The following is a 27,742-nucleotide window of genomic DNA, read 5'->3' on the forward strand; positions in this document are numbered from 1 at the left end:
AAGAAAGAAGAGAAAAGAAACAGAGAGAGAGAGAAAAAAAAGAAGGAGAAATGATAACGAAGAAAGTCCCCCCCCCCCCCCCCCCCCCCCAATTTGTGTTTCCAAAATCTCCAAAAAAGGTTACTGTTCACGCAACGAAGTCCGGCCCGTACTGACTTTACACACCAGAGATAGAGGGGTGCTTTCAAAGAGAGGGAACATAATTGCGCGTACCCTAGATGAGTGGGGGGGGGGGGGTGGGGGAATGGCGCTTAGTGACAGTAACAACGAATAAGGGAAAAACTGTAATCGGAAGATTTGGGGTCATTCCAGTAGGCTTGGCAAACGTCATTGAATAGAGGGGGCCGGGCCGGCCGCATAAAATCTCGAGCCGCGGATTCAAAGTTAAACGTTAAAAACAGCCCCTGCGCTACAAAGGTCACCACTCTTTAGTGAGAAATTTAAAAAGGGCACACTATTTTGGATGTCTTTTAAATAGAAGCTATATACTCAACAGTCAAATTTTAAATTAGCGGTAGGGCCGCTTCACAACTCTTATTTTGCCCTTCATTTGGATTCAGCTCATACCAACTCGCTTGTGCTTGTATTTGAACTCATGTTGGTAAAACCATGGATTTATCCATGGTTTGTGTAATAAATCTTTCATTTCTACTAGTCTAATTGTGTGCTATCACAATCATGATTGTTTCATTTTCCCTGTAAAGCAGGCGCGTAGCCAGGGGCGGTAGGGGCAGTGAGAGGACATCAGACGAAAAAGGAGCAGACAAGGAAATATTTTTGAAATTCTGACGAGTCGAGAACGGTACAACGAATCGTCTTCTTTCTCTAATAATTTAATGAAATGTCAAAGCTTCCGCGCTACGCGCGAGCGGGGAAAAACTAAATTCAAACAACGATATAGAGTCGAGAATGGAACAACGAATTATCTTCTTTCTCTAATAATGTAATGAAATGTCAAATCTTCCGCGCTTCGCGCAGGAGGGGGGAAACTGTATTAAAACAAGATTTTAGAGTCGAGAATGGAACAACGAATTATCCTTTTCTCTAATAATTTAAGGAAACGTCAAAGCTTCCGCGCTTCGCGTGGGAGAGAGGGGAAACTGAATTCAAACAAGGATTAAGAGACGAGGATGGTACAACGAATCGTCTTCTTTCTCTAATAATTTAATGAAGCGTCAAAGCTTACGCGCTTCGCGCGGGAAGGGGGGGGGGGACTCAATTCAGACAAGTACTCAGAGTCGAGAACGGTACAACGAATCGTCTTCTTTCTCTATAAATAATTTAATGAAACGTCAAAGCTTCCGCGCTTCGCGCGGGAGGGGTAAACTAAATCCAAATAAGGATCAAGAGTCGAGAATAGTACAACAAATCGTCTTCTTTCTATAATAATTTAATAAAACGTTAAGCTTCTGCGCTTTACGTTCAGAGAAAGATTAAGAATCGAGAATGGAACAACCAATCTTCTAATTCTTTCTCTTATAATTTCATTAAACTATGAAAGGTCAAAGTTTCCGCGCTTCGCGCGGAGGGGGATGACGAACTAAATTCAAACAAGGATTTAGAGTCGAAAATGAAATAACGAATCTTCTTCTTTCTCTAATAATTAATGAAAGGTCATAGCTTCCGCGCTTTGCGCGAGAGGGGGGACGAACTAAATTCAAACAAGGAGTTAGAGTCGAGAATGGAACAACGAATCTTCTAATTCTTTCTCTAATAATTTTATTAAACTATGAAAGGTCAAAGGTTCCGCGCTTCGCGCGAGAGGGGGGGGGACGAAATAAATTCAAACAATGATTTAGAGTCGAGAAAGGTTCACCGAATCCTCTCCTCTAATAATTTCATGAAACATCACAGCTTCTGCGCTTCGCGCGTAATGGGGGGGGGGGGGGCAGCGAGCTGCCCAAATATGAATTTTTGATATCTTTTCTCGTTTATTTTCGTGATAAATAACACTTTCGTAATATACATGTACATATTATGCTCAAATTTGTGCTCGATCGCTTCGCTCACTAGCCGAATTGTAAAACCAGAAAATTACTTTTTCGGGCAAGAGGTTATAGCCCCCCCCCCCCCCCCCCCCCAATTGAAATGACAAAAATTGTACCGGTATGGTGCTTCTAATATGACCTTGTAAGTATTGACATGTTGAGTTTTAAAAAAAGGTCTGCGCAATTTTCAAATTTCCGGCCCCCCCCCCCCCCTATTGGAAAATCCTGGATCCGCGCCTGCAGAAGGAGGTCGAATGAGTCAATAAGTTCTATTCTATTCTACCTATATTGCCCCCGCTCGCGATATTTTTCGCCCCTTATTGGCTTTACCATCTTTGATCAGTGCCCCTTCATCACCTCTTATCATTGCCTCTTAATTTTCAGAACATTCTTATACGCGCCTGTCCGATGAGTGCCCATTAACATTTGAGAGGTGCCTCCTTTGCATGTATGACTCTGTAATTTATATTAATTAAGCACCCCCTTTTCATCTCTGATATGTAGAGCCACTTTCATTTCGACACGTGCCCAAGCCCAAGGGGTACTTTTCACGTATCAAAGTCCGGCTCGTACGTACATACACAAAATTGCGTACCCTAAATAATACTGAGTGGATGGGGGCCGGGTCAAAAGGAGGGAACATGCATATGGGTACCTGGGGGCGGGCATGTGCCCTAGCTTATCATTTCTAATAATAGTGTTATTTTCCTTCGATCTGTTAATTGCCCATTTTTCGATATCTTTGGAAATTTGCCCCCCCCCCCCCCCTTTCCTTTCCCAATTAAATGTGCTCCTGATTTAAAGCGACTAAGAACAACATTTTCTTTATTTTCACCCAAAGCTTTATATAATCAAAGATTTTTGCAGTCGCCAATGTCTAAAAATATTAAATTTCCGAATTGAACTTTCCCTTTGTAAATGCCCCTTTCTTCCAGAAGGTGCCCTTTTTTGTTGTTCCCCCCCCCCCCCCCAAATTTGAAAAACGCTAGACCGCCCCTGCTGTGATATGCATATAATGGAGTACAAAGATAAATCGCACAGTCATCAGTCCCATGCATGGCGGTTGAATCTCCTCTACTTCCTTCAAAATATTAAATGTGAATCAGATAAATTTTGAGTACCGGTAGGCTATCTAGAAAAGATCAATGAATGCTTCCTTAAATCATATAAACCAGGCATAAATCGCGGAGACTATGCCTCCTTTCGGCCTTCGAAAAATTAATTGCCATAGGCCTATAATTTAGATAGCATTAGGTATTTAGGTTTACATGTGAAAACAAGGATTTTAGGGTTAGGGTTAGGGTTAGGATTATATATATAATTCCCCATGCAATTTCCTTGACAGGATGTAACATGCAACTCATATAAAAAATTTAAAGATTTTTTAAATCTAAATGTTGAAAGACCCCAATAAATCCCAGGGAAATATTCATGGTTATGACAACAAAAAAAGGTGAAATATATGCACTCACCAACAACCACGTGAAAACGTGTGTTGTTATTTATTGTATTTGTTTATATAAGATACATACGGCGGCCTTGCAGCGCAGCATCTGCAGCCAGACCATTGAAGAACTATTATTAATTGTGTTAAGACAGATGCGGCGCTCCAGGGGAGCACGATGCCCCCACTTTATCAATTACTTTTTGTTCTAATAGGTATCTAATAGGTACCCGCTCCACATTCTCGAGTGCCCTTGAGTGATACATGTCTGTAAAAACCCAATACACACACACACACACACACTCGGGAATGACAGCGTCGTACCCCCTCAGGTTTTACCCACACCAATAATCTTGAGCAATTAAACTGCCCTTTTGTGATTGAAAACTCTGCCCATCTTTTGCTTCATTCCATCCTTCCTAATCTTTATAATTCCTACTTTTTCCCTATCCTTTCCTCTCTTCGTTTGCATATTTTCTTTCCATCCTCTCTCTTTCTTTACATCTCAGCATATTTCTGCTCATCCCTCCTCTCGATGATGCCATACTTTTTTTTTCTTCTTCTTCTTCTGATCCTACTCCCCTCTTATCCACCTTATTCCTTCCTTTTCTCCTCCTCTCCACGCTATCAATAAAGACACACAAACACTACGGATCTACATACATCTATATTTAGCGGTTAAAGCATACAATTAAAAACAAAAGTTTCTCTTTCTGTTAACTTTTACACTGAAAATCAATGAAAGTGATAATTTATTATGCATAACTTTCCTCATAATTTGACATTTACAGGTTGTATATTTTTCTGATTTATAATCTATAACTACAAGTCATAGCTTTTCTTTCTACTGATTTTGTTAGTGTTTTTTTTTTTTGTAGTTGAATGGCAAATCTTGAAAGCATATATGACAAGAATACCTAAAGACATTCATGATTCTGGTGGTGACCAGTTCCAGAAATCAGCTTTTACCTTTTTATAGCCTCATACCTTTTTAAGAATTAGAAGTTTTGCCGTTATCCAAATCCCAAACTCATTACAGAAGATTCGTTTCATCTTACTCTGGTACTCGTCAAATGCCTACGGACACAAAGTTCTGTTTTGTTGTGTGTTTTTTCAGCGAGCGAGCGAGCCAACAATGACATTTTTAATATGGTAATTTGTTACATTTTGAAACACACTTGATAACAGGCACGTACGCAGGGGGGGGGGGGTTGGGTTTAAACCCCCCCCCCTTGAGTTTTTTTATGTATATATTTTGTGTATGTTTTTTTTTGTGAAAACCCTAACCCCCCCCCCTTTGATTTTTTTTTATTTTTTTTAAATTATACCAATGGCTGACCTAAAAAAGGTGACCTTACCCCCCCCCCCAACGGAACAAATTTTGAGACAAAAAAAAAAGAAATAAAGTGTCCTCTTACCCCCCCCCCCCCCCCCCCCCCCGCCCCCCCACACTAAGTGACTTTTCGGCTGGCTGAGTCGTTGCGACTTTTTTTGGACTCGAAAAAAAAAAAAAAGTGTCAGCTTACCCCCCCCCCCCCCCCCCCCCCACACTAAGCACTTTTCGGCTGGCTGAGTCGTTGCGATTTTTTTTTGGACACCTAAAAAAAACAAAAAAAGTGTCCGCTTACCCCCCCCCCCCCCCCCCCCCCCCCCCCCAACACTAAGCGACTTTTCGACTGGCTGAGTCGTTGCGATTTTTTTTTGGACTCAAAAAAAAAAAAAAAATTGTAACAATGGCTGACCTAAATAAAGGTGACCTTCCCCCCCCCCCCCCCCCAACGGAACAAAATGTCAAATTTTCAAATTTCAAGACCAAAAAAAAAAAGAAAAAAAAGTGTTCTCTTACCCCCCCCCCCCCCCCCCCCACACTAAGCGACTTTCCGGCTGGCTGAGTCGTTGCGATTTTTTTTTGGACTCAAAAAAAAAAAGTGTCTGCTTACCTCCCCCCCCCCCCCCCCCCCAAACTGAGTGACTTTTCGGCCGGCGCGATTTTCAAATTTTCGGGAGTGACTTTTCGGCTGGCTGAGTTGTTGCGATTTTTTTTTGGACTCAAAAAAAAAAAAAAAAAAAAAAAAAAAAAAAAAAGTGTAGGCTTACCCCCCCCCCCCCAAACTGAGTGACTTTTCGGCCGGCGCGATTTTCAAATTTTCGGGAGCAGATTTTTCGGGCCCGATTTTAAAAACCCCCCCTTGAAAAAATCCTGCGGACGCCACTGCTTGATAAGATTAAAAGAAATACATGTACGAGTACAAGAATACGAAAATCACATATTTGGTCACCTCCATACACGAATATGAGGATTTCGGGCATCTTGCTATTCAGAATCATTCTGTTTCTCAGTGTTCCTAGCGAGTGAAGCAAACAAGTGTCGTACAAAACGATAAGAAGATTTATTTGGGCACCTTGTCGCCCAAATGTGACAATATTCCAGTAATTTGCTATCTAATAGATATTCGGGCACCTCATTGCCAACATATGGACTTATTCAGGCACCTCACTGCCTGAAATCATCTTGTTTCTAAATTCTGTGAAAATACACTTTTAAAAAATGTCCATAAAACTTTCTCTTTTTTTTCCCAGTGAATATACATAGCGGTTTCAAACATTTTTTCCCCACGAAATTCATGTATATTACAAGATGGATACAAATGGATCTTTACCAATTTCTCTCACAGCATGTTTTGTGGCACCCCCACTTAAAAAACCTGCCCTAAAGCACAATTGCATTCATGAAATTTCATTCTCCATGAAATACAACAACTAGTGAGCACATTTTTTTTTTTTTTTTTTGATCCTCAAAAAAAAATTCAATTGCACCCCCCCCCCCCCTTGAGCGCCAGGGGGGGGGGCCAACCCCCCAAAAAGGTAAAAATCACGTGATTTTACGTGATTTTTTTTCTCAAGGGGGGGGCCCTCCCCCCCCCCCCCCCCCCCCCCCCCCCCCCTGGATCCGCCACTGGACTGAAGTCCATCCTTTCGTAATCATGAAGTATATTGGATCCTTCTGGATCTAAACTCACAGTTCCTGGTCAGATGTATCATGTTCACTAACCATCAACAACATTTTGGAAACTCAAGTTCGATCGATTATATCTCTCTTAGATGATGACAGATAAGATTTATTCATTCAAAAAAATTGAGTTGTGTATATATTGTGCACTCTATATTTTATGTATTGCAATTTGAAATAAGTTGCATGATACAATAGAGAATACTACATAACAAAAATCTTCTCATGGGACAACTGTTGCTTTGTTTAGTATCATTAGAAAGTACCAGTATGTTTATTACTCTTTAAAATGATACCATATTTATCATGATCTGCAGTCATGGAATGAGCAGTACATCGTAATAAAGGGCAGGGTCAAAAGTGTAAACTTGCAAAATGCACTGGTAAGCACTGGTATTGTTATGTAGCACACTACATAGCAGCCCTTTACTCTTCTAAGAAAGAATGCACAGCCGAACAAGAGCAGTGCATTTTGCAACTTTGACTTTTCACCTTGCCCCTTATTTTTATTGAATGCACATTCCATGATTGTTAAGTCCGTAAACAAATGGGGTATCATTTTAAACAGGTTTAAACACACGTTCCAATGATACTAAACATAGCGATGGTTATGGCATAACAAGAGAGATAATCATTCAAACTTGATTTTCCAAACACATTTTGGGGGAGTTAGATAACAGTCAAGGAGTTCAATTCACAAGATGATGACAGATTATTTCCATAAAGCCTTACAACCGCTTCACATCCTGCTCAGTCTAGCAATGCCTGCACTGCCAGAACTGTATGTTTGTTCATATTCAAATAACATGACATCACTTCCTGGTCCGTCATTCATTCCATCTATGTCCGCATTGTTGGTAACAGCACTTGTAGAAGGTGGTCATTGGTTCGTCAGCAGAACGAGTCTGCATTTGCATGAAATAGGCCCTCGGTGTTCACACTTAGGGCATTTTTCTGGTGGTGTTGAAAAAGAAAACCCAAATAAATGTATAACTATGACAGGCTAAACATGTTTAATTTTCGACATGAAAGTATAAAGTGAAATCTAAATGTAATTAAGACATTAAATACACTTTAGAGGAATATCCCATATGCCAGTAAGCAATTTGCTCTGAAAGAATACACAAAAATTATTTTTTTGTGACATCTTGAACAAATTAATAAATGTGTATTCATCAAAGAAGTAAATTACAAATTTTTCAAGTTGTGATCGCTGCTTACACGCAGATGGAATTTTCAAATTGATAAATTTGCTATGTCACTGTGTTGCATTGTCCGTATATAACTCCTGTTAAATTTTGTTACTGAGGTGTACTGTATTATGGGGTCTCATGATATAACAACCAAATAGGCTTACCAGCTGTTGAGTCGACATTCTCCCATGCTGCTGCACCGCCTAAGACATCATCTACTTCTTTCAGACGTGGATATTTTCTATTGGCGAGCTTAAAAGGGAGACAAACAGAAAGAGAGAGCGAGAGAGAGGGGGAAATGAGGATAAATTACTAATTGGCTCTGTTCTACTTAGGAATAGGATACATCAAGCATTCTGTCTGTCTCAGTCATGTACTTTCTCTCACTCACTCTCTCTCTCTCTCTCTTTCTCTCTCTCTCTCTCTCACTCACTCTCCTCAGCTATCTTTCTTCTCACCTTTCGTCTTTCCCCTCCTTATCTCTTAGTATTTAGTTATTCACATAATTTTATCACCCTCATTCAAGTTTCAAGTTTATTTTTTCCATTTTATCGAAGATAACATAATTGAACATAATGCACATCGTAATAATTATAACAAAACATACAATATAAAAACATAATGTACATGGTAGACTAATAGCTGTAACAAAAGATACAATCATAGGTATGATAAATACATTTCAAAAAGCTAAATAAAATGGGGGATCTACTAAAAAGTAAACTTGTATTATGTCCCAGTTCCATTCTCTTTCTCATACAGTGTAGTTTTTATCATCGTATAAGGTACCCTGTTTAGGCTTGTCATCTACCCTCTCCTCTCTCCTTCCTTATCTCTTTGATAACATCTGTGTTTTGATGCAATGAATAATTCTTTGTATTTATTTGATTTTGTTTATCTATTTGTTTTGTTCATTCTACGTTTATAACATCATTGTTCAAATGCCTTGTATTAATTGTATTAATTAGATAGTCAACTGAACTCTTCAGTCAGTTTGAAAATTGTATGCACATTTGTAGACCAAATTTTTCTGTCTCTTTCGTTCGTTAGCCTCTGATTTGGTAAGGTCGGCTCTCTCTTTAGAGACAGAACAGCCCTATACGCTTTAGTGTTCACGCGTTTTGTGTAAAGAAACGTTACACAAAACTTGGCCAAACTTAATCCCTAATTTTGATATTTTACCGGATGCGTATCCGATGCATTTTTAGTCCAAAATTAGCTACATGCTTAACTACTTCGGTTTCACTTACCAACTCGACTACTTGAATCCATTTAATGGTCCCTTTTCAGGAAATTATGGGTCAAGATGAAGAAAATCTTGCAGCCGGGGTTGTGTATGAACTATGACGTCATCTAAATCTCATTCCTTCTAGTCTACGCCGAAGGCAAAATGATTATGAAGGAAAAACTGTGCACGAGCTACGAGTTCGTAATGACATGCACAGTTTTTCCGTTATAATCATTTTTCCTTCGGCGTAGACTAGAAGGGATGAGATTCGGTCTTCTTCTTCTTCTTCCTCAGTAAATGCAACTTCATACAACGAAAATTACGCACTGCAGTGTGGTGTGTGCCATGTCCAAAATGTGTGTAGATTTCTAGGCCTCAATCCAGCACATTTCGTGATAGAAATACGCCAATGGTAAAAGTCTAAAATTAAAGCCAAGGGTAATTATTGACATTGCATTGGTTCGCTGTAATTTTCGAGGATAAATGCATCGGATATAAATCTGCTAAAAGTAAAATTTAGGATTTCGGGCAAATTTGGTGGCCAGATTAAGCCACCAAAGTTTGCAGAGCAGACCCTATTTTCGGCTTCTGTCTCTACAGAGACGAGCCGAACCTATCGAGCGAAAGAGACACCCCATGCCGGGTGTAAATTCACAGTCACAGGAGCCCGTTCGCGCCCCGCGCCCTCCCGACCATTGCGCTGGCATTAAATGCATGATGAGGCTCTGAGTCTGAGCTCTGTTTAAATAAATAACTACGTTTGATAGACTACTCACTTTTCGGGTCACGTTGTGAACGTATGGACAGGTATTGCAAGCGAATCTCAGGCACTTTGGTCCTTCCTCAACAACCAAGACATTTGCACATGTTGGGCAAAACAACATTTTGAAAAATTACAATTTACACAAACTTGGAAGTTGGATTGGATGTGCAATCCATTACGTTGGCGTTGAAATCGACAGAATCATGAATAGTACGCGTATGACGTACACGTATATGAATATTTATAAGGTCTGCTGTTGTCTGATCATGCATATTATATGTGGTATCGAGTGCGCCTTGAAAACTTATTATTCCGTTTAGTCTTTAGCTTACAGTCTTTGGTTACAGACATAAATGTATAATCAAATATTTTACATTATAGTTATTGGACCATAACCTATGATTGAATCTTTTGTAATAAATAAACATACAAAATTAATTTTTAGAAGAAGAAGAAGAAAGGGAAGAGATTTTTTTTTTAAATAATTAGCTAGAGCGCCCTTAACCTAATGCATAATTCATAAATCTTCAGTTGCCATCCTACGGTTTAAAATATTCGCTGGCGAGTGGGGAAGCAGAACAGACAGCTGCATGGCCGGTGGCCCAATAATTCGACAGGGGGTAGTGGGGGTCGATTTTTTAACTCTATTACGTGTTATTATTCAAACTCCGCACACCTCTCAATGAGAAGTGCGCTTCGAAATGATAGGGGCTGTGACTGTCAAATAGAAGGGGCAAGGGGGGCAAGCGGACACTTTTTTTTTGGGGGGGGGGTCTCGAAATTTGAATATTTGCGTTTATCTTCGTTGGGGGGGGGGTAAGGTTACCTTTTTTAGGTTAGCCGTGGGTATAATTTTTTTTTTTTTTTTTTTTATAATGAACCGAAAAACAAAAAAAAAAGGGAGGTTTTAGATTTTTTTAGGGGGTTTACACACATAAAAATACCAAAGGGGGGTTTAACCCCCAACCAGGGGCGTACGCAGGGGGGGGGGGGTTTGGGGGGTTCAAACCCCCCCCACCCCCCCCCTTTGGTATTTTTATGTGTGTAAACCCCCCTAAAAAAACCAAAACCCCCCCCCCCTTTGGGTTTTTTTTTTTTTTTTTTTTTTTTAATTATTAAAAAAAAAAAAAAAAAAAAGGTTAACCTAAAAAAGGTGACCTTACACCCCCCCCCCCCCCCAACGAAGAAAAATGTCAAATTTTGAAATTTCGAGACCAAAAAAAAAAAAAAAGTGACCGCTTACCAGTTTTCGTTTTTTTTTAGTGCCAAAGGCCTGCTTTACAAAAGAGCCCTGTACCTACACAGATTTACACACAAACAATAGAATACATTGTAGAAAACAAAGACATTATATAAACAACATACCATAAGAGATTGAGAAAATTATATCAAATGAATAATAACAAAAACTAATTAAAAACTAAAACAAACTAAAAAAAACTAGATCAAAATGAACATAAGGCCTAAAATATAAAACATTTAAGATATTATGGATACAAAGTAATGACTTGGTAACATTGAGAGAAAGAGGTGCTATGGTAGTTACCTCAATGCTTGATGTACAATTAAAGATAATCTGAAAGTTGGAGTGAAAACGGATTATTATTAATGATACAAATTGGGAAAAACTGATCTGATCGATTCCTTAATTCTCCCAGCAATATTTTTACAATTTAATTACATTTTAGGTGAATGAATATATTGGCTCTATGTACCATTCCAGATATGTTGAAAGATTTGTTAAAGCCTGTTTTAGGTCTTTTTTCATCGGAAAACGTTTGGAAAAACTAAAAATAGTTGTGGGAATTTACTGTAAATCACTGTTATAGGGTGTTACACATGACACCTTCAAAGAAAACCATAAATATCTATGTGGTTTGAGAATTCTTTTCAGGATTTTTTGCATGTCAGAGGGTTAGTACAGTAGAAGGAATATAATGACTATGGGGGCACCTTTTAGGGCCCCCAATGCCCCCCCCCCTGGGACATGCCAGACGCCCCATTCCTTACATCGTAATAGATAGCGAATCATGTTGAAAAATTGTTACCTTTCCAGCGATAGGGTGACCCCTGCTTGCTCCAGGGCGTCACTAAATGGTGTGTGGGGTGCGACCCCCCCCCCCCCACCTGACTGACAGGATATCAGTGTCGGTAAAATTGCGCTGCTGTCGGGAAAAATGAGAAAGGGGGAATGAGAAGGAAAGGAAAAGAAAAAAGGAAAGAGAAAAGAAGAATGAAAGAGGACAAGGAAAAGAAAGAAAAGGATAAAGAAGCCAAAAAAAAAAAAAATAGACGGGGGGTGAAAGAGAGGAGAGAGGGGCGGCAGGGGCCGGGGTAAGAGACCGAGGGTGGGCGTATAAGAGAGAGACGGGGATGCATGGATATAGCATATATACTTATGTTGCTGTATCGGGTCCGCTGTGTCGGTATTCTTGCTCGATCCTCGTGTTATATACCAAATCAGACAAGGAATAAGAGTCGAGAACGGTACAACGAATCGTCTTCTTTCTCTAATAATTGAATTAAATGTCAGAGCTTCCGCATTTCGCGCGAGAGGCCGGGAAACTGAAAGATAATTTTGCTCCTGGCCCAGGTTTGTAGGGTTTAATTTGTAGACATTGGGACATTGGCATTATTATTTGTGGGTGATTGGTGGCTAGTTTGTCGGTAATCGGTAGCCTCTATACCCCCCCCCCCCCCCCAACACTGAAAAAAAAAACTCCAAAGACGTACGCCCCTGGCTGGCTCCCGATGTCTTGCTCGACTGTTCGGTTGGAACCATACAAAACCTTAGACAGGCGCAATCATTATAATGAATATTTATGAACTGGGCGGCGCGCGTTAGGTACTTATTATTCATGAGTCTGTCGATTTTTACGCCGACATATTATAAATACCATGCTGCTTCTGCTAGGCGTTCAACCTATGGAATTCATTAGTCATTACCATTAACTCGAAAGAATCGAATAAATAGATGATTCAGTGGAACAGTGGAACAGTGGAAGCCTTGAACGTACTACTGGTAAGAGGTTAGTATAGAAATTTCTAGATGAGCTAGTCTTTCTAACAAAACACTAGGCCTAGACCCTAATTTTTACACATCGATATTCTATCAAAAATGCATAGATCTAGATCTAGACTCTAGAGTCTAGGCGGTAGGCCCTACCCTAGGGCTAGGCCCACACATAGGTGCATTACTATCCTGGATCTGTATTAAAAGCTGTGCGATTGATTCTCAACATTTCAAACACAACTGTACAAAACTCAACTGATGTCACTCAAAATTGGTATTTAAGCGACGATTAATGACACCTGAATAGCAGTAAAATACAATTTTTTTAACTTTCCGATATTAGAAAGAATAATTTAAAAATTCAAATTGTGAGTCCCAATGTCAAACTTGCCGATCAGCCGCATCGGTATGATTGTGTGCATCTGTTTGTTATGAGTGTATTGACTATTCATGTATTCAAATGCTGCCTATTAACACGTAGTGCAGTACTAGAGCTCAATACGCATTGGCATTGACTCTCTGTGCTTTGCTGGAGTGCCTAGACCTAGATCTAGGGCTATACACACATAGGAGCATCACTATCCTGGCTGCGTAGTAAAACTAAAAGCTGTGCTTTTGATTCTCAACATTTCAAACACCACTGTACAAAACTCAACTGATTTCACTCAAAATCGGTACTTTAGTGACAATTGATGTCACCTAAATAGCAGTAAATACATTTTTTCAACTTACTGATGTTAAAAAGAATAATTTAAAAATTCAAAAAATGTTAAAAAGAATAATTTAAAAATTCAAATTGTAAGTCTAGTGTCAAACTTTGCTTACAGCTGCATCGACATGATTGTGTACAGTCTATGGAATATTTTGTGGTGTGTATATTTGTGTATGGGTCTAATAATACCTGGCTCACAGCATGTACGCAGTGCTAGAGGTCAATACGCATTAGCATTGACTCTCTATGCTTTGCTGGAGTGGGGCTATACTTCTATAGGCGGCCAAGGCCGGGCTACAACGCTGAATATCTGGATGTGTACGATGCAGGGCCCTACTGGGCGTAAACGCATCGGTAGAGAGAGAGGGCGTGGGGGTACTTAGAAGGCTCTGTCAATGGCCTTCCTGAATGTGCTGGTTGATGTGGAATTTATGGTGTTTTTATCCAAATGGTTACATTCAATGATGGTAGATTGGAAGAATGAGCTCCTGTAGTTTTCAGTTTGTGCTCTGAATATATTCTTGACTTTTGTATCACACGAAAACAAAGCCATACAATATTATTATTATTATTTATATCCATTAATTATCATAAGAAAGTTGCATTAGAAGTGTAGATCTACACAACAAGAAAAATAATAGTTCACTATAAAAGACGTTTCCTGCAAACTACATCAGAATAGTTCATTTTTTATTTGTGATGTCACGCATAGTCCCTTTTTTCCCTAGGGAAAAAGTGAACTAGGTCTATGCGTTTGTTATTGCTGACATCACGCATAATTTCCTTTTTCCCTAGGGAAAAAGTGAACTATGCGTTTTCCCAGCGAGCGCAGGCGCGGATCCAGGGGGGGGCCGAGCGGGCCATGGCCCCCCCCCCCCCCCCCCCCCGCAAAAAAAAAAGAAGGAAAGAAGGGAAAGGGAAAGAGGAGAGAAAGGGAAACAAGAAGAGGAAGAAGAAAAGAAAAGAGGAAGAAGTAGATCGGGGGGGGGGGGGGGCAAAAGGACTTGCCTCCCAGGCTGTTGCCCCCCCCCCCCCCAATCAAAAAATAAAAAAGAGAAGGAAGGGAAGGGGGAAAAAAAGGAAAAGAGGAGATACAAGAAAGGAAAAAGGAGAAAGAAGAAAAGAAAAAAGGGGATAACGACACAACAAATCGTCTTCTTTCTCGAATGATTTAATGAAACGTAAGCTTCCGCTTAGCGCGGGAGGTGGAAAAATCAATTCAGACAAGGATTATTTTTTGGGAACGGTACAACAAATCGTCTTCTTTCTCTAATAATTTATTGAAATGTCAAAGCTTCCGCGTTTCGCGGAGGAGGGAGGGGGAAACTCGCCCCTCCCTGCACCCTCCCACCCCCAATTACGTCACTGCTAGTCACCATTACGAACCAATATTTGGCTCGCATAATTTCAATTTTTGCCCCCCCCCCCCCCCTAAGAAATCCTGGATCCGCGCCTGATGTATATACAACGGCAACAGTTTCAATATAAAATGTAAGTTCTTCTTACTTAAATCATTGGTCTGGAAACAATTATTTGCCCATTGTTGTATATTGTATTACATTTTCACTGACAATGAATTCACATTGTAAAGCAAATTTTCAAGTTTCCCAGGCTTATTTAGGAGAACAGAAGATTGATATTGTTTAGTTGTACGATAACATCACTCAGTTTGATTTGATTTGATTGGAGATATATCTCATTAAAAACAGAGTAAAGGCTATACAGTTTCAAACAAACCTACACCATTAAACTTCAAGCTCACTCACACATGATTTATTGCGACACTTTCAAGGCTACTTGCTATTTCAAGTTCATGTATATACAAAGGGCAACAGCTTCAATATTAAACGTAATTAAATAAATGGTCTGGAAAATGTTAATGCCCATTGTTGTATAGTATACAACATTTTCCATAACGATGAATAAACATTGTATAATGCAATTTCAGGAAAACCATACTTGTCATTACTGTTATATTTGTTATATGATACTAAAGCAAATCGTTTCGCTTATCGATAAGATAAATCAATGTGAAGTACGTGTCAAATAATGAAATCATTACGTGCTATTTTTAACCGGACTAGACATTTGAAACGTATAAAAAATGTATACACTATTGACAGCAAGCAAGTTTTTTAAACAAAGAATTCAGAAATTGAACAACATTGCACATTTTAGTCTTGATCTTAGGTTGATCATCTAGTATATAAGTATTCTCGTGTATATAATTTGTAAGGTTCTGGAATCATCAAAATGATTAGAAATTTTGCCAAATCTTGGCAAAGTTACAAGCACTGTACACAGAATGATGTATATGGGACTACACGAGCACACGGCGAAAAAAAAAAAAAAAACCCGATTTTTACGTATTTTATGTCATATTTAGAATATGAAGGCATTTGAAGAGCCATGCTTTTCTGGGAACATGTTTAATCTGATGTTCTTCCACCCTTGTATAATAACAATGATAACGCTCACAAATTATTTTTTACCTTTTCCCAGAACTCAACCTTCTCTTTAAGTCTTCCATATAAATATAAATTTAAAAGAAGGTCAATAATCATCATGAAAACACCACTTTCGTAAGATTGACACATCAATATATATTGTGCACACATGTAACAATGTGATAATATTTTTTCTTGGGGGGGGGGGGGAACGGGAGGAGGGCAATCCAAAAAGGGACTGATATGTGAACATTAATATTGATAGGTCGCTTCACAAAAGGGGCATACATAGTCCTTTTTTGTGGATAGTTTTTTGAGCAAAACACAAAATAGGTGGAAGGACGGGGTACACGTCTTCCTTCAATTTTCTGAGGGGATCGTCCCCATGGATAATTTGAAAAAGTGCACACCAACAAAATGTATAGCAAATACTGTCTAAAGACTGCAACACGCTTTAAGGCTCTGGTGGGCCCAAGAGTACAGCGTTTAGACTAATGCTAAAAGCTTCTCGCTCGGTCGCTACGCTCCTTCGCATAATATACTAAAAATATACAAGTAAATATTGAAGAAAATATGTATTCTGTTGGTATCAAGTATGTACAAATTACACTGTATGTTAACAACATTAAAAGTTATAGAAATAGATCAGTGTTCCAAAAATGAATATTCAGCTTGCTCTTTTAAGAAGTCCCTTCCTGCTCAGTCAAACTAAAATTTACCTAGTAAATATTTACAACCCTTCGGACTGCACACTAGATATCGGCAAAGTAAAAGTGAAGCGTGAAAAAAGTATATTGCTTGTTTTTATGCTGTAGTTTTGCTATAGAATGTAATTTTGTAACACAACAAAACTTCAAAAACCTGTGAGGGGTTTACATATAAGACTTATCATACAGCTTTATGGGGTAGTCCCTTCCGTCACCTCCGCCTCTTTCACTGGCGTACTGACGGATGGGGGGGGGGGGGGCAGTAACCCCCCATACAATTTAAACATGGGTTATTTTTAATTTGATACCAGTGATTTACAAGAGTATTGCTAAAATGGCAGTATTTTTCCATGAGCTCCCGGGGGCTCTACCCCCTGGAACCCACCAAGGGCCCTAAGGCGGCCCCTGTTTGCTCATCTTGCCGTAATTAAATGCCTAAAGTCCTTGAGCTTTCGGGGGCTCTGCCCTCTGGACTCAACCAAGGGGCCTAAGGCGGGTCCCTAGATGCGTAATTTGGTGCCTAAAAGCCCTTCCGTTATGTATTTCTTATGTATTTCTTTGTCTTTCTTTCTCCATATCCTCTGCACTCTCCTAATGTATTTTTTTTGTTTTCCCTTTTCTATTACCTTCTCTTCACTTGGTATACGTGCTTGCACATGTACTATATATGGCTAAACAGTTTTGTAAAAAAAAATATGCGCAAACAGTCAAGGAGTAAGAAGAAGGCAAAAAGAGAACAAAGACGGCATCCATGGAAGCCATGTGAGAGTGTCCACTTTTTACGCTTTTACTTTCACCCTTGCATTCTTTCCTGAATCAGAGTTTTCTCACACCTTGTAGACTCGTGCAGGTTATGATCTTGTGTGTGTGTGTGTGTGTGTGCGCTCTCACCTCAGCATTCTTGTGGGGTTTTATGTGCGCTTCACATACCCCTTGTGAGGCATTTTTACTTTGTGGGGTATTTTTTCAGGACCCCACAGAGTAAAGTCTTTCAAATGACTGTATATTCGGTGTCCTATGCCCTGCGGGGCATTAGAAGTGGTACCCCATAAATGACTTTTTGTGAGCGTGTGCTAAAACTTGCACACTTTTTTATGGTAACATCGTAAGCACACCGCCGGGTTGTTATCGCCAGGTTGTACATACCCCACTAGTAGGGGACCACAAGGTATATCTGGAACGCACAGAAATACCCCACAATCAGGTGCCCCACAAAGGCCCTGATGTGAGAATTATGAGATACAATGTAAAAGGAAATGAGAGAATAATGGTCGCGTAGCTTAAATCAAAGTTTCCCATTGCAGTCCTCCCTTTTTGGATATTTTTGCATTATGTTTTTGTAAGAGGTATAGCGCCAGAAGAAAGAAGAGGAAGAAGAAAAGAAACGGGTGAAGAAGGAGATTGGGGGGGGGGGGCGAAAGGGCCTTGCCTCCCAGGCTGTTGCACCCCCCCCCCCCCCTAAAATAAAAAAAATAAGAGAGAAGGAAGGAAAGGGAAAGGGTAAGAGGAGATAAAGGGAAGGAAAAAGAAGAAAAGAAAAGAAAGGGGATATCATTTGCAATTTTCCCGCCGGTGGATCGAGGAGGGGCAAAAGGCCCTTACCTCCCCCCGCCCCCGTTATAACAAAGAGAGAAAGAAGGAAAAGGGAAAGAGGAGAGCTAAAAAGGAACAAAAAAAGGGGAAGAGAACGGGAGATCAGTTCCGGTTAATCCCGCCAACAACTTGTGGATCGGGGTGGGGGCCGAAAGACCCTTGCCCCCCCCCCCCCCCCCCTCGGCAAACCTGAAGGAGGAGAGAAAGGGAAAGAAGAAAAAAGAGAAAGAAGAAAAAAGAGAAAGAAGAAAAGGGGGGCACTGGCGTACTGAAAGGGGGGGGGCTTGGGGGAATTCAAATTCAAACGTGGTTTATTTCTAATTCCATAACGGTGGCTTACAAATAATGCTGAATTCTTTCCGAGATTTTTCCTCATTTTTTAGTAAATTATACTTTTGTATGCGTTTGTTGGAAAATGACAAATTCCTAAATTTACAGCCAGGCAAGAAATATGATTCTTGAGAAAAGTTGGGGCCCGGGGATCGGCTGGAATCGCAAGCCTCGAGCTCCCCCGCCCCCCCCCCCCCCCCCCCTCCACTTTTTTTTTAAAAGGTATAGTAAAGAGAAATAGAAATAAAGAGAGCAAGAAAGAAAGAATAGTTAACTAGCTGCTCATCTGACCGAAATTAAACGCCTAAAAACTCCTGAGCTTTCGGGGTTCCGTCCCTTGCACCCCGCCTAGGGCCCTGGACTCCCCTGGATGCTAATCTGACGGAAATGTAATGCCTAAAACCCCTGTTTTCTGGGGGCTTCGCCCGCTGGACCTCACGCCAATTAGTGTCCTGCCAGTGTCACAAATAAGGTATAAAAATATGTTTATCTGACCGTAATCAAATGCCTAAAACCCCTGAGCTTCTCGGGTCGAACAAGGTATCAAAATTTGTTTATCTGACCGCAGGCGCGTAGCCAGGGGGGGGGGGGGTAGAAAAAAAATAGAGAGGAGAGGAAAGGAAGAGGACGTAGGGAGAAAAAGGAGCAGACAAAAAACATCTTTGAAATTCAGACAAGAATTAAGAGTAGAGTACGGTACAACGAATCGTCTTCTATCTCTAATAATTTAATGAAACGTCAAAGCTTCCGCGCTTCGCGGAGGGGGGGGGGACTGAATTAAGACAAGGATTAAGAGTATAGAGAACGATACAACGAATCGTCTTCTATCTCTAATAATTTAATGAAACGTCAAAGCTTCCGCGCTTCGCGGAGGGGGGGGGGCTGAATTAAGACAAGGATTAAGAGTCGAGAACGATACAACGAATCGTTTTCTTTCTCCAATGATTTAATGAAACGTAAAAGCTTCCACGCTTCGCGCGAGACGGGGAGGGGGGGGGGAGAGGCTGAATTAAGACAAGGATTAAGAGTCGAGAACGGTACAACGAATCGTTTTCTTTCGTCAATGATTTAATGAAACGTAAAAGTTTCCGCGCTTTGCACGGGAGGGGAAAATTGCATTCAAACAAGGATAATTTTCGAGAACGCTATAACGAATCGTCTTCTTTCAATAATAGTTTAATGAAACGTCAAAGCTTCCGCGCTGCGCGGAGGGTGGGGGGGGGGCTGAATTAAGAGAAGGATTAAGAGTCGAGGACGGTACAACGAATTGTCTTCTTTCTCTAATACTTTAATGAAACGTCATATATAGCTTCCGCGCTTTGCAGAGGAGGGAGGGGGAAACTCGCCCCTCCCTACACCCCCTGCATTACGTCACTGCTGGTCACCATTACGTACCAATATTTGGCTCGCATAATTTCAAATTTGGGCCCCCCCCCCCCCTAAGAAATCCTGGATCCGCGCCTGAGCGAGCGTACAGGATTTTCAATGCCTCCGCACGGGCAACTCCCGTGGTGTCACGGCGCTTAAGCCATATGCAATTTAAGCTGTGCGGTAACTGCACTACACTAATGCAATAGCGCCAACTAAACATATTTACATCTTTCAATGTTTCATTTGAGCCACTCAATTTTCTTTTATTTCTTTTCGATCTGAATGTAAGATGTGAATGTGAGTATAAGGTTCATGTTATTACAGAAGTTGTCAAGGAATAAAACAGATGGAAGGGGATATAAAACAAATATAAAATGACTCATTTTCGGAACAAGCTAAAACTATTCGCTCTCAGGAACCTCATGAGTACTTTTCTCCTGATTTATTGCACCACTTGGAAGCCTTATATAGATAATAATGTTTAATAATTAATATTGTCTAACACAAATCTTGAGAAACATAACATGCAAACTTCTTCAGATTACCGTTTTAGAGCCCCAGTGTGCCACTTGCTCCCTCTATACATGAGTCAAAAATAAAGTTTACACCTAGAAAATTGCAAATTATTAAAAAAATCCTCGATAAACATTAAACTGTTCTATGTCGTATGAGAGAGTGTTTTATCCCAAATCATTTGGTACCATTTTTGTGTGGTATGTGTTCATGCTTGGATGAACAGGAGACATTGTTTGCGAGAGTGCAAAAATCAACTTGCGCCAAAGTTGCCTAGATCTATGTGATGTTTGAATAAAACAATTGGGATTTGGGTATTAATTCGGTCTTTGCAGATCTAAATAACACCCCTAACAAAATTAATCATGCCACACATTTCAAATATCAAATATCAACAAACATTTTTGCGCGTGTGTGTGGGTGTGTGTAACTTTGCCCTTTGCAAAAAACATATGCAATGCATTTCATTTGATACATTCAATCCATGCTGCTCCTATTCTACTTTCATATTCACATCTATATTCATAATCATACCTGAATTTATTCATGTGATTCAGAATTGTATTTAAAATTCTTGCTATGTATAAGTCGTATAACTGTCTTGTCATGTTTTGTGCTGAAAGCCGGAGGACCGTACCTGGTCATAGACTTTTTCTTATAAAGTCTTGACGCCCTTCTGGCTTTCAGCACACGACACCATGTTTTTGTCTTATGTTTTATGTATTACATGTTATACCAATGGAAAACAAATTTCTGTATTATATTATGGACAACAAAATCTTGAATCTTGAATCTTGAATTCTCTCACTCCGCTAATCCCAACATTATACATACTGAAGGCATCACTTTGGCGCAAGTCGATTTTTGCACTCTCGCAAACAATGCCATCTGTTCATCCAAGCGTGAACACATACCACACAAAAATGGTACCAAATGATTTGGGATAAAACACTCTTTCATAAGATGTAAAATAATTTACTGTTCATAGATGATTTTAAAAATAATTAGCAATTCTCTAGGTGTAAACTTTTTTTTTTACTCACACGGTATAGAAAACAATGCCTAATCGGTGACCATTGGTCCCCCATTATCCTCTTTTTCTTATGTTCATTGAGAGCTCAGTTGATGAGATAGCCACCTGTGTGGTCTAATCCCTCCTAGCCATACTAGTACAGACTGGCTTTAAATCATCTGTCCAGATACACAACGTCTGGATATAAATAAATTAAACTGTCATATTACCATAAAAAAGAAAGTTTATTTGTTTTTATTTGTATCCCTTGAACTTTAAAGATGGCGATGAGACACTGGACAGGTAGACTTACATCCCTACGCCAGGTGATACTCCACAAACAGGAGAGCTACCTTGTAAAGAAGCGCTTTCTTCATGGAAGAGGATCTGGGCGAGGGAAGAGCAGAGACACTCCTAATCTGATTATGGAGGTGAATTTCAAGCACACATTTTGTTCATATTAGCATGCAGGCTCTAAAGATATTAAATGAAACATCAGTAGCCCCTCGTATAAAGAGGTGCGATTCAATCGCAAGTTTGAAGTCCCTTATCTCTCACGTACATAGTTGCAATTGTCATAAATAGCAAAAAAGTTGCGATTAATCACAACTCATTATAAAACAGGGCCCTGTTGTAAATAAAATAATTATGAACTCAGGGAAAAATTTGAAATTTTGACATTCATTCGGCATCTTGAAATTCCCTCGTGTGTATTGTACATGCATCAATATTCCCTGATCAGTATGCACAACTTTCCTAATATTTTTTCCCAACTTCTTGAATAATTTTCTGATAATATTCAGTGAAACTTGCTGGCAAGATTGACTTGCCATTTAGATATTACTTGGAATCCAACCTTTAATTGCAATAAATGAATGAATGAATAGAATGCTTCATCTGGTTCTGTTTAATCAGGTCTATTGAATGATCATTTTGCTCTCCTCTCACTTAGGATAAGCCGGTAGTAGATGCACATAGTCTTCACAAACCAGTCATGGTAGAGGAAGTGTTATCCTTCTTTGCTCCACAGGCAAACCAGGTTAGTATAGATTCCCCTAGGCTTTGTGCTAAATATATGGGTCAGTATAACTAACGGTGGAGATGTCATGGTCTAGTAGGTATGTTGCCAGATTATGAAGGATATAGAAAAGAATTGAGTTCCTGCCATAGCACTAGTGTCCTTTGGTAAGGCATTAACCCGCATTTTCCACTCTCCGCCCAGGTAAAGTAACTGGTAACCTGGTATGAAACAATTCCTTGAATATTTGATTTCCTTTAATGGTAGCCAGGCTAAAATGATTGCAGGCAACTCAGGATAACAATAATAATAAGAATAATGATATTAATAATTTTAAACAAGTAATAAAGATATGATAATGATAAAATAATAAAGATGATTAGGTTAATAGTGTAGTATTAATGACTGCTTTGAGAGAAATAGTTGTTTTTTTACGCTCAAGGGAAGGTTAGAATTGTGCTATTGCCCGAGGCGTGCCGAGGGCCATAGCCCAATTGTAACCTTCCCGAGAGCGTATAAAAACAACTATTTCTCGAATATTAAAGCAGTCATTAATACTTTTATATGACGAAAACAAAAGAGTCAACTAATGACACCACCTTGGCCTTTCTCTAGTTTATCTGCATGGTTGTTTTTTATGAGTGTATCTTTGAGAGTAGACTAGATCTAGATTCTACTAGTCTAAGCAAGATATTTTTACAATTTTGGGGGTGGGCCGGCCCTGTGGGTAATATGGAGAAGAACCTGCGCCGTCATATGACACCTCACTTATTGAGTATCACCTTCAGGATCACAACAGATAAAGGTTTGAATCTCGAATTGGAAAAAAAAAACTTGACTTTTTTTGCATGGTCGCGCAATGCACGTAGACTGCATAGAGACTGCATTGCGTGCAATCTCTATGGGAAGAATTTTAACACACAACATCGGGTGCGCAATCAGATCTGTTTTCGTCTAGATCTAAGTCTATGCTTTTTCAGCAACTAAACTAACATGTTAATGGATAATTTCACGTACCCTTTTTGTTGTTCTTGCTGTCAGCGAGTCTTGCATTTGATAAGTTGAAATCTTGGGAGAGTTTCTTTAGTCATTTTTGTCTTGTTTGGAATTGTCGTCTTGTATGAAAATACCGACCAATTCTTCGCACACATACGGTATCCTCGATCGCTCAAACCATTTTTAACATGTAAACCTATGGGTAACCATGGTTACTGAGATTTTAGAACTATTTTTTAGAACTATTACATGGGTTTGGAATTTTACCGGGAATTTTACAGGAATAGTTAAAGTTTATGAATGCAATTTCGACCAATCAGATGGCTGGATTTCTTAAGTGAGGTATATAATAATAATTACAAAAACTACTACTAATAGTGAGAATGATATGATAACAATACTACTACTGTATGTTTGACTTCATTTTGACTCATTGTGTTTTAAAATGAAACTGAGTTTACTTCTAGTCATTTACATTCTAGTTCTCATTGAGTTACTACTGTTTAATGTCGAAATGAGAAAATATCCCCAAAGTCAGCAATATTATGATACCATACTTTTTTGTGTGTATTTAGATATTTTAGCTTTATTCTTGCTCTAAATATTGCTTTGAATTGAAAACTACATATTCCTGATGCCATGTGTGATGAAACATGGACTTGTCTGTTTTTAACATACATGTATGTATGTAGACAACACCTGTACAGCAAGAGATGATGACAAGAGTATGTTTGACTTCATTTTGACTCATTGTGTACAGGTATATATTGACATGACATTTGGTGGAGGAGGTCATACGCAGGCACTGATGAAATGTGCTCCAGGAATCACAGTGTATGGTCTAGATAGAGATCCTTTCGCTCATCAGATTGCACAGAAACTTAGTCTACATCATAAGTAAGTCACACATTATTAGAGCGACAAAACTGTTAATTTATATATTTGATACATTCCCAGTCAAGTGATTAGACCGCTTGACTACACCTCTACAATAATTATTATTACCTCAGTAGCATTATCAATTATCATCATAGTCATTATAATCATCAAGTTATTGTAAATTTCATTAGTAACATGTCACAGAAATATTGTCATTGAAATTTATAAGTGATCAGGAAAACTGCTTGTCCACGCAAACTACATGTACTATCCCTCCCCACCACCAATCAGACCATGTCATTTATCATTGCATCAAACCTGATTAATCAATAGTAGAGGCTCCCCAGATACTCCCCAGACACTCAACTCTAGCTCCACCGCCATCCTCCTGTCCACAAAAAGGGACTTGTGTCAATAGTGTTTCTATAAAACAGGCCACTAACTCTGCTGCCCCAACACCACACAACAAAATTGAGAGCAGCAAAGCAAGTATTCAGAGTGGACCGACGCGCACCAACCAAGTCCAAACATCCTATCCCCTGACCATCCACTCCCAATGATGCAAATGATTCAACAAGCGACACTGTGCAACTGATAGACAAAATGAGACGACTTCCACAGACTCGTATCTCAGTAACATCAAAGATACCAACACCAGACTGACTACATACCAAACTATATAACATCATCCCTAATAGCAAAAAATGGTCGTTGTGGAATTGGTCTCAAGGCGGGACTTAGGTATAATAAACAGAGATAGACAGGGGGAAAAATTACTATGAAAGATTATGAGAGGGTCTTTCATAGCAACTTGACTTTAATTCTTCATGTGATATGTACATGTAACCCTAATTTTTAAAAGAAGTCGATTCATACCAATTCAAAATATGATCTTTTTAAATTGATGATAATGATTGACTTGGTTTTGAACCGAGACCTCCCAGTTACGAGACCACTGCTCTACCACTGATCCATTGCGCCTTCCTTTTTAATCATTAAATGTTCACAGGGGTCAGTTATGTCCGTTGCTTGGAAAGTTTAGTGAGGTGAAGGATCTTCTTTCTCAGAGGGAGGTGTCAATGGTTGATGGAATACTGATTGATGCAGGCTGTTCATCCTTTCAGTTTGACTCCCCCGAGAGAGGCTTTGCTCTTAGTCAAGATGGACCTCTTGATATGAGAATGGATGCAAACAGGTAGGTTCTATACTTCCAGTATTTCCAATGTATATCTAAGGGTGGGCCAGGGGGGGGGGTACATTTTGCCCCCCCCCCCCCCCTGACAAAAAAGGGTTGGCCATGCATAGAATGTCTTAATATGAAAAAAATCCCTGAGTATTGACATGTTTACAAAAAATTCATCACTTTATAGATACGTACTGAAGTTAGTTGCTGATTTTCATAGTTATTGATATTTCATTAGATATAAAATGAGATATAAATTTGAGCAAAAATTGCTAAGAAGCATTGTCAAAGCATTGTTAAGCACTTTGATATAAATGTTTTATGAAAAGCGCTATATAAGTAAAAGTTATTATTATTATTAACAATATTGCATGGGTAACTAAAATCACTTGTTATGTGTTTGATTGTTTTTCATTTTAAAGTAAAATACATGTTTAAATTTTCAAATCTTCATTATTAACTGAAAGAATTGTCAAATGTCAGGGATATGATTATGTGCCAGAGGTTATTTGTAGATATTATGTTGAACCATGATGTATAAGATTTACGGTAACAATATGTGAGTTAGTGTCTAAAAGTAAAGAAAAATAAAGAGAAATATAAAGAGAAAAAGAAAGAGAGAGAGGCAGAAGGGAAGGATTGAGACTGGCAGATCAAATTAAAAACTGTCTCAAGTCTTACCTGTTCACCGGCTATCATTAATTGCAATACATTTGTATTTAGATCATAATTTGTATATTCAAAGTACTCCTCTCTATCTTACTGTTTTCTTTTCTCACTAAATAACTCTCTCTCTTCCTTTCTTAAAAGTGCCGAATTTTTAAAATGCAGTTGATATATGTAATTAGATTGTAGTTTTGGTTAGTGGTTTGATTTGGTGTTCTGAATTGAAGTTACATGCATGCTATTCTCTTTTGATCTTTCTATGTCTCCTTTCTGTTTCTCTATTCCTAAAAGGCCATGGGGACTGCATTGTAGTGATACGCACCATAGAAATTTAGTTAATTATTTTTTTATCATTCCTTTTGTTCTGCAGAATCCCATCACAACCGACTGCAGCTGATGTGGTAAACTCATTGGACCATGTGACTCTCACTCAGATCTTGCGCACATATGGGGAAGAATCAAATGCCAAAAAAATCGCCCAGGCCATCATAGATTATCGCACAAATTTTAACACTTTCTCTTCTACATCAGAACTGGCAACAGTGATAGCATGTTGTCACACCCACAGAGATGCTAAAAGTAATCGAGACAAGCTTGGCCGTCATGCACATACAGCTACCAAGACTTTTCAAGCATTGCGAATCTTTGTGAATAATGAACTGAATGAATTAGCTGTGGCTGTAGAGGCAGCTTGGGACCTCATGAGACCAGGTGGCAAGCTAGCTGTTTTGACCTTTCACTCTCTGGAAGATAGGGTTGTTAAGAGATCTCTACAGGGCAGGCATGTGGCCGAGAGGGGGACATCATTGCGACAGAAGAGGGTGGAGTCTCACAAGGACAATGGTGCACAAAAGTGGGAAGTAGTCAAGAGAAATGAGCTCTGTGCAGATGATGAAGAAATAAATATGAACCCTCGAGCAAGATCTGCAAAGCTCAGAACTGCCATAGCTGTAAACAAGTTTAGCAGTTGTATTTCATCTGATATTCAACAGATTTTACAAAAGGAGGGGGGGCAAAGTCAAACATATGTGCAGAGTACACTGCATACACGAGCGCTTCTTGGAGAGGTCCTACTTCTGAGTTTAAGCAATTGAGGAATTTCAAGAGAGTTGTCTTGATGAGCGATAGAAACACACCTACTCTTTCTCTTCTTTCTTCATGTTATTTTCTCTTTTTTTATCCTTTTTCTCCCGTCGCTCCCTCTTTTCCCCTTATTTCTTTCTCTTTTCCCTTTGTTATGTAGGGGTGCAGTTGATTCACCCCCTCGCCACGAATCCACCACTGATTTATACATTTATGCATGCCTTACGTATAGCTTGCAATGGGGTTGGGTTTCCATCCTATCCAATACATTGTTGACGTTGATGTTTTACCTTCTTTTTGCTTTTTCTTTTCTTTTCTTCTTTAAAGGTACTATGTCCCTTTTGCAACAAACCTCAAATGCTGCAGAACTTTGCAGGAATTATGAATATGTCATGTATGTCCTATCTGTGAAATTTAAACGTTAGCAGTGTCCTCATATTCAAATTATGCAAGGAAACCTGTTTACTTGCTAGACTTCACTGTCAGACACTATTGAGTGACTGACTGGCTTTTTTTCTTCTTTGGTAATAACATACATGAAAAGAGTTGTAAAGGGTACATGAGCATTTGTCTACATCAATAGCCCACTTCTT

General features: G+C 39.3%; 2 protein-coding genes across 2 annotated transcripts; one reads left to right on the top strand and one right to left on the bottom strand.

Annotated features, from left to right (window-relative positions):
* Window positions 1-6,426: 6,426 nt before the first annotated feature.
* LOC115919743 (DNA-directed RNA polymerase III subunit RPC10-like) lies at window positions 6,427-9,869 on the bottom strand. Its single transcript, XM_030973826.1, is given in 4 exon segments — window positions 6,427-7,373; window positions 7,376-7,396; window positions 7,800-7,887; window positions 9,640-9,869. Coding segments are annotated over 4 exon segments (321 nt in total). The 5' UTR covers window positions 9,748-9,869; the 3' UTR covers window positions 6,427-7,269.
* A 2,660-nt stretch (window positions 9,870-12,529) lies between these two features.
* Window positions 12,530-27,507, top strand: LOC590670 (probable methyltransferase-like protein 15). The gene is made up of 6 exons (XM_030974876.1): window positions 12,530-12,655; window positions 21,606-21,755; window positions 22,277-22,363; window positions 24,099-24,235; window positions 25,227-25,412; window positions 26,437-27,507. The coding sequence occupies exons 2-6, from the start codon at window positions 21,606-21,608 to the stop codon at window positions 27,158-27,160; spliced, it is 1,284 nt and encodes a 427-aa protein (XP_030830736.1). The 5' UTR covers window positions 12,530-12,655; the 3' UTR covers window positions 27,161-27,507.
* Window positions 27,508-27,742: the final 235 nt, after the last annotated feature.

This window comes from Strongylocentrotus purpuratus, unplaced genomic scaffold, assembly GCF_000002235.5.
Source record: "Strongylocentrotus purpuratus isolate Spur 01 unplaced genomic scaffold, Spur_5.0 spur5_scaffold_7, whole genome shotgun sequence".
Taxonomy (NCBI): Eukaryota; Metazoa; Echinodermata; class Echinoidea; order Camarodonta; family Strongylocentrotidae; genus Strongylocentrotus; species Strongylocentrotus purpuratus.

Excerpts from the sequence above, each read along its gene's own strand:
- LOC590670 (XM_030974876.1), top strand. The coding sequence starts at position 21,606 with ATGGCGATGAGACACTGGACAGGTAGACTTACATCCCTACGCCAGGTG. Across the intron at positions 21,756-22,276 it reads CTCCTAATCTGATTATGGAG|GATAAGCCGGTAGTAGATGC; the intron begins GTGAATTTCAAG and ends CCTCTCACTTAG. Across the intron at positions 24,236-25,226 it reads AAACTTAGTCTACATCATAA|GGGTCAGTTATGTCCGTTGC; the intron begins GTAAGTCACACA and ends AAATGTTCACAG.